The following is a 6,892-nucleotide window of genomic DNA, read 5'->3' as shown; positions in this document are numbered from 1 at the left end:
GTGGGGCAGGGAGGGCTTCCTGGAGGAGGGGGCCTGACTTCCACACCACAGGCCAAGGCACAAGTGCTGGGATCAGGGACAGAGGTGTCCGGGATGGGCCTCTCGCCTCATCTGGAGCTCACTGAGGCCAAGCCCTTCAGGTCTCTGGGCTCTCTCAACCTGGTGCCTGCCCAGGCAGCCCCTCTCCCTCAGCCCCGGGCCCCATGGGAGGAAGAGGTGTGTGTGGCAGGGGCATGCGAGGGCACCCCCAGCAGGTGGGATGGACTCAGGCGGTCCCCCCTGCTGTCTGGTGGTGGGGGTAGCTGCGTGTAGGCAGTGGCCAGGCCCCAGCCCGTGCTGGTGACCCCAGAGAGAGGGTACTTATCCCCGTTTTGCAGACAGGACGCTGAGGCCCGGGAAAGCCCAGGCCCTGCCACGTGATTCAGCTCCAAGCCTCGGCACAGATGGGTCCTCCTGCCCTTTCTCCTGCAGCCCCAGGACTGCCCAGGGAGCAAGGGCAGCTGCTGGGATTTGGGGGAGACCGTGCTGCGATAGGCTCATTGCTGACCGGGCAGGGCCCCCCACCAGCTCGGAGCCCCACTGCTGGGCAGCAACGATTCCTCTGCCCACCTGGCCCCTCCCAGAGGGGCAGACCCTGACCCTGAAAGGTGGGCCCGAAAGCTTCCAGAACCTTCTCTCCAGCACAGGCTGTTCCAGAGAAAACGTCACCTCCCGTCACCACGGAAGCCATGTCATTCGATAGGAGCTGCCGGTCACCACGGCGACAACCGGGGCCCGACTCTCATTCTTTGGGGCCATTAAAATTCACCCCGGGTGCCGTTGCCACCGGGTCTGGACAGCCAGGAGCAGAGAAGAGGACCCAGCGCGGAGCCTCACCCGGGGGCTGCAGGCAGCTCATGTCCTATGCACACAGCCCCTCAAAGCTGCTCAAGGGCACCAGACGGTCTGGGGCAGTGACCTGCCAGGGGAATGAGGAACCGCCCCCCTGGCATGGGGGGACCTGGAGCCAGGCAGGAGCTGGTGAACTCAAAGGCCCCTGAGCCAGGGGAGGCCCGTGGGTGGGGGCTTCACTCCCTGCCGCCTGGGACACCACAGCCAGGGCAGGGTAGGTTGTGGGTGGGTGGCGGCTGCAGGAGGGGTGGCCCGGCACTGCCCCATCCTGCATCCAGGGCTCTGGGTGGAACTCAGACCCCGTGCCAGCCTCTGTGGGTGTGGGTGGGGGTGAGGTCCCGGTGCCCTGCCCGCTCCAGCCCCACAGGGAGCTGCTGGCTGCTGTCGCCTCCTGCGGCGGCTCATCACATGTACTCTCGGCCGGTGGCCATTAAGAGGCTTGGGAGATAATGGTCCCTCCGCGCAGGCCCCGCACTCAGGCCTCATTATTGCCGAGGCCCAGGCAGCGCTCCGGCCTGTCCCCTCCGGGAGGGGGTGTCTGATGAGGAGCCGAGGGTTGGGGCACGGGGGAGGGGGCCTGGAAGGAGTTTCCAAGGCCGGCTGGTGGCACCAGGCTGGGAACACGGAGCGGGGCGCTGTTCTGAGCACGAGGCAGGTTCCAACGTCAGGCCTCACGTGCACTTTACAGCTGGGGACACTGAGCGCAGGGGTCCCTGTGCCCACTGTGCTCCGACGTCAGGGCCAGGCTGATGGCTGCAGCAATGGGGTGACTCCCCGGCTGGAGAGGGGCCAACACCCCCACCCCCAATTTCCTGACCTCCCCACTCCCCCGTGTGCAGGCAGACCACTGGACTAGGGCACGCAGGGGCCGCCCGCCTTGTGCTGAAAAAGGAGGCCAGACTTCTGCGGTCTAGTAGTAAAATCCTGAACCCCACGGATGGAGGCCTCCCCACTTTCTGGGTGGACCCCAAACGTCTTCCTTTAGAAAGATCATCCACTACCTCCTCTCGGGGGCTGAGTAAGCCCAGGCGTCCAGGAGCCCCCAGTCTGCACAGCAGGGAGCTGAAGGCTGGGAGAGAGGGGTGGAGTCGGGGGTCTTGCTGAGGCCCCCTCCCCCACTGCCTGGCACCTCCACCCGCACCTCACTGGCACAAGCGCCCCGCAGCACGGAGAGGGGGTGGCCCTCCTGGGCCCCGCCTGGGACACTGCTGGGTGTCTGTGGGGGGGCGGGCCCCAGGGCACCCGGCAGCAGCCGCTCCCCCGTCGCCACGGCAATGCCGCGGTCGTGCCTGGCCAGGGCTATTTCTGTCCAGGAGACATGCTGTCCTGCCCCGCTGAGTCACCCTCTGCGCTCCCTGCCCACCCCACTCAGGCCTGGCCTGCAGCTTCTGTGCCACAGTAGTTCAGGCATCGGCCCCGCCAGCCGCCTGCCCAGACAGGCTCTCCCCAGGACGGGTCATCCCAGGCCACCCGAACCCGAAGGACCCAAAGGCACCCTTCCCGGGCCGTTCACCCACCCCTCAGCCTCCCTCCACCCTGCCCTGTGCGTGGGGAGGCTCTGGGACCTGCCCTCAAGGGGGACTGTCAGGAACACCCCTCTCTTTTTGGGGGACAGTTCTGCTGGCATTGGGGGACACGAGGGGCACAGGGTTCCCTGTGTCTGGGCATCAGGGACGCTCTGGACACTTCTGAGCTCCATGGGTGCCCATTTCCCGGGCATGGGAGGCTGAGGCTCAGACCCAGGGCATAGCAGAATGTGGGCGTCCATCCGTCTTTCTCTGCAAGCCCCAGGAGCCCCCGCTCTGTCCCACTGGGACGCATCTGCAGAGCTGTGTTCTCGCCGCCCAGGGCACAGCCAGGGCCGGCTCGGTCTGCTGCAGGTGCCATAGTCACAGGCGCTCAGGTCTTCACACCCCATCTGTGCCGCCACAGCCAATAGGGTGAAGATGGCTGTCCCCAGAGGGGGCCGCTGGGCCTAGTGGGTGCCGCTGCCAAGGGTGAGCTGTCACCACCCAGGGCCAGCTGGAGGGGGGAGCCTGGAACTGGCTACAGCTGGTGCGGTCCCCACCACAGCCCTCCCCAGCCCCTGTTGCCCGCAGTCTGGCACACGACGCCCCCACAGGGGGGACCCCTTGGTCTCCCCTCACCTCCTGTCCTCCTTTCCTCGTCGATCTTTAGCATGGCAGTGCTGAGGGCCAGGCCAATCTGAGGGGCTGCAGGGAGAGCGGGACCCCAGGCCGCACACGAATCTGCCGAGGGGACTGAGCCATCTCGGGGCCCCTCCCCGCCCGCAACCTGCTTTCAGGCAAGGCTGCCACAATTCTCCTGCCACGTCCAGCGCCTCCCGCAACAGGGGCCGGCTTGTGGAGGAAGGACCCATGGGGAATGGCTGCATGTCCGTGTCCAGAGGCCCAGGGTCGGAGCAGGATGAGGCCAAGGTGCTTGGCCTGGGGATGTGTGGGCTTGGCCTGGGGCCCACAGAGAATGGAGCCCCGGCCCGCTGAGGCCTGGGAGGCCTAGAAGTCATTCCTGCAAGCTGTACGGCCCAGGCCTCATCCGCTGAGAGGCAGGGCTGCTGCGGGGCCTCCCCAGGGGTGTCATCAGGGAATGAAGAGACCCCACGGAGTCTGGGCAGGCTGCGCTCCTGGGCTCCATCCAACCTGCCTTCTTCCCCGCCAGCAGCATGAGGGCTGTGCGTCACCCGGTGGCTTGGTGGCCAAGGGGGCCCCGAGCAGCATGGAGGCCCTGGTCTGGGCCCCGAACACTGGCCTTGGCCTACAGCCCTCTCGCCGGGCCCGCCCAGCCACAGCTTCCATCTCCCTGCTTCTCCTCAGGGCGCTGCACCCCAGGCGGGCAGCAGGCTTGGTTTCCCGATGGAGGAGAGCTGCGTGCCCACGGCACCATCCCCCAACCCAGCTGGCCAAGACACCGGGCCCCAGCCTCACCCATGGGTATGGGGCTGGCAGGAGGACCCTGGGGCCGCGAGGCAGGCTTCATAGTGGACACAGGGGCCCTGCCAGCATCCTGTCCAGAGCTCGGCGGAGCTGGCCTCTCGGCCTGTTGGTCTTGGACAGCCCAGAGGAAGCCACAGGCGCCCAGGCGGGCATGAAAGGGCTCTTTGACGGCTGGGTTGCTGGGACAGTAACACAGACGGCCGGCCAGGCAGGGAGCATCCCTGAGACGGTAACAGGGAGCATGGGGCCTGGGGGTGGTTGTGGGGGTCTTCACAGCCGCCCTGGGCAGGTCGGGCTCCCCCTGAACCCCAGCGGAGCATGATCCAGCCCTGATTGTCTGTCAGGCAGGGCCAGGGGCTGGGATGGCCGGGAACTCCGTGAGGGCTCCTGCAGGCTTCCGTGCATGCACACACCCACTCCTGCTAGGCTCCCTCCGCCGGAGGAGTCCAGGGGGGATCTTGTGGTGTCCAGTGGGGCCAGGGGGTGAGTCAGGGTCTGCTGAGCTCATGGGGAGGCAGGCAGAGGGGGTCTCAACTGCCAGAGACATTCCACCCACCTGGAATGACCCACTGCAAGAGGAAGGACCTTGCCCTGTGCTGCAATCCCAGAGGGCTTCCTGAAGGCGGCAGCCTAGATCTTTGTCCAGCAGAGCCCATCTTCAGGGAAGACTGATGACCCCGACCCTGTGTACCTGCCCTAGCAGAAGATACTCCTGACCAAGCCTCGCGATGTGGCTGGGAGGGGAGTGGGGTAGGCAAGGCCCACCTGGCAGGGGGGCCAGGCTTGTTGGGGCAGCTGCTGGTAGAGTCAGGAGGGGGCCTACCTTGCTCAGGGGGACCCAGGTTGGCTCTGGCTCCCCCTCAGCACCAAGGTGGGACCATCCTTCCCTAGTCTGGGGGAGGCAGAGGAGCGGCCTCCCAAGGCCCCTGCAGGCCCTGCCCTGGGGGCTCCAGACGAGAGGCTCTCTGGGCCGGGCTGAGACTGTGCCTCCCTGCACTGTGCAGGGCCCCCCGCACCAGGCCAGCCTTGGGACGACTTTCCCTGGAGCAGGCCAGCTGCCACGCCCCAGGGCTCTGCCCAGCCACAGCAGGTGGGGCCTTGGGCGGCCACCCGCTCCTGAGTTCGGAGGGCTGTCTCAGAGACCTGTGTCCCATAACGGCTTCCCCTCCATCTGCTGGGTGTGGGGGCCCCAGCTTTGGGGACCAGGACTCCCCGACTCCAGGTGTGCAGGGTGCCTGGTGCGGCCCAGAATGTAGCAGCCCTGGAGCCTCGGCCTTGGCCTCACCCACTGGGCCAGGAGCGTCCGTGCCCAGGAAGAAGCTCCCGCCTCCACCGGCTGTATTCCCAGCGGGGGCAGGGCTGGGCTGCCGTAGGGTCTGGGGGCTCCAGCTGGGGCACCTCCTTCTCAGTCCCTCCCCTCTTTCCTCTCCCCCAGCCCTGGCCAAGATGGCAGCCCCCGCCCTGCTGCTCCTGGCACTGCTGCTGCCCGCGGGGGCCTGGCCCGGGCTGCCCAGGAGGCCCTGTGTGCACTGCTGCCGCCCCGCCTGGCCCCCTGGACCCTATGCCCGGGTGAATGACAGGGACCTGTGGAGGGGGGACCTGTGGAGGGGGCTGCCTCGAGTACGGCCCACCATAGACATCGAAATCCTCAAAGGTGAGGCCCGTGGGTGCTGCCTGCATGCTCCCCAACCAGGACCCAACAGCCCACAGGGAGTGTGGGGCACCTGGGGCTCGGGAGGAGGGATGGGAGGGGCACGCTGAGCACCAGTGTCTGCCCTGGCAGCGCTCCCTGCCCAGGGACCCCCGGGCTCCCCCCGCAAGCAGGAAGAAGCCTGACTTGGGGAGGGACCCACGAACCAAAGTGGGGTGCTGAGGACCCTGGGGAAAGGGGCCAGGGTTCCTGAGATCCCCAAAGTAGCAGCCCCTTGGGAAGGGAGACTGGGCAGCCCGCTTGCTCTGAGACCCCTTGACAAGGCTGCGCTGTCCCGAAGGCTGTACTAAGGTTAGGCTTGGGTAGCACCTTCCCAGCCTTCTCATTCTTTAACACTCAACGCAGACCGTAGCTGGCCCTGACCACCCATGTCCCCACCCTCTCGGTGGGGACGGCCTCGCCAAAGGCCTTGGTCTAGCCACACCTTTGGAGAACGGCTTCTCCCCATCTTACAGACGTGGACGCGGAGGCTGGGAGAGGGGCCGTCACTTGCAAAGACTGTGTCCTTACAGTGACCTGGGTGCTGGAATGGGGGAGGCCTGCCCAGCCTGGCCCCTACCCGCGGCTTCCGCTTGTCCCCTGCAGGTGAGAAGGGCGAGGCCGGCGTCCGAGGTCGTGCCGGCAGGAGCGGGAAAGAGGGGCCGCCGGGCGCCCGGGGCCTGCAGGGCCGCAAAGGCCAGAAGGGGCAGGTGGGGCCGCCGGGCGCCCCGTGCCAGCGCGCCTACGCGGCCTTCTCCGTGGGCCGGCGCGAGGGCCTGCACAGCTCCGACCACTTCCAGGCGGTGCCCTTCGACACGGAGCTGGTGAACCTGGACGGCGCCTTCGACCTGGCCGCGGGCCGCTTCCTCTGCACGGTGCCCGGCGTCTACTTCCTCAGCCTCAACGTGCACACCTGGAACTACAAGGAGACCTACCTGCACATCATGCTGAACCGGCGGCCCGCGGCCGTGCTCTACGCGCAGCCCAGCGAGCGCAGCGTCATGCAGGCCCAGAGCCTGATGCTGCTGCTGGCCGCGGGCGACGCCGTCTGGGTGCGCATGTTCCAGCGCGACCAGGACAACGCCATCTACGGCGAGCACGGAGACCTCTACATCACCTTCAGCGGCCACCTGGTCAAGCCGGCCGCCGAGCTGTAGCCGGGTGAGGGGCCCCGCGGCTGAGCACCGCACGCGTGTGTGTGTGTGTGTGTGTGCGCGCGCGCGTGTGTGTGTGTGCGCGTGTGTGTATGTGCGTGTGTGTGCGCGTGTATGTGCGTGTGTGTGCGCGTGTGTGTGTATGTGCGTGTGCGTGTGTGTGTGTGCGTGTGTGTGCGTGTGTGTGTGCGTGTGTGTGTGCG

General features: G+C 67.2%; 1 protein-coding gene across 1 annotated transcript; it reads left to right on the top strand.

Annotated features, from left to right (window-relative positions):
* Positions 1-5,291: 5,291 nt before the first annotated feature.
* C1QTNF8 (C1q and TNF related 8) lies at positions 5,292-6,692 on the top strand. Its single transcript, XM_002825942.2, has 2 exons — positions 5,292-5,499; positions 6,142-6,692. The coding sequence occupies exons 1-2, from the start codon at positions 5,292-5,294 to the stop codon at positions 6,690-6,692; spliced, it is 759 nt and encodes a 252-aa protein (XP_002825988.1).
* Positions 6,693-6,892: the final 200 nt, after the last annotated feature.

This window comes from Pongo abelii, chromosome 18 (assembly GCF_028885655.2).
Source record: "Pongo abelii isolate AG06213 chromosome 18, NHGRI_mPonAbe1-v2.0_pri, whole genome shotgun sequence".
Classification (NCBI taxonomy): domain Eukaryota; kingdom Metazoa; phylum Chordata; class Mammalia; order Primates; family Hominidae; genus Pongo; species Pongo abelii.
The sequence above is the reverse complement of the archived record's forward strand: the minus strand, read 5'-3'. Positions and strand labels throughout refer to the sequence as shown.

Coding starts and splice junctions, on each gene's coding strand:
- C1QTNF8 (XM_002825942.2), top strand. CDS start 5,292: ATGGCAGCCCCCGCCCTGCTGCTCCTGGCACTGCTGCTGCCCGCGGGG. Junction 5,500..6,141: donor AGACATCGAAATCCTCAAAG/GTGAGGCCCGTG, acceptor TGTCCCCTGCAG/GTGAGAAGGGCGAGGCCGGC.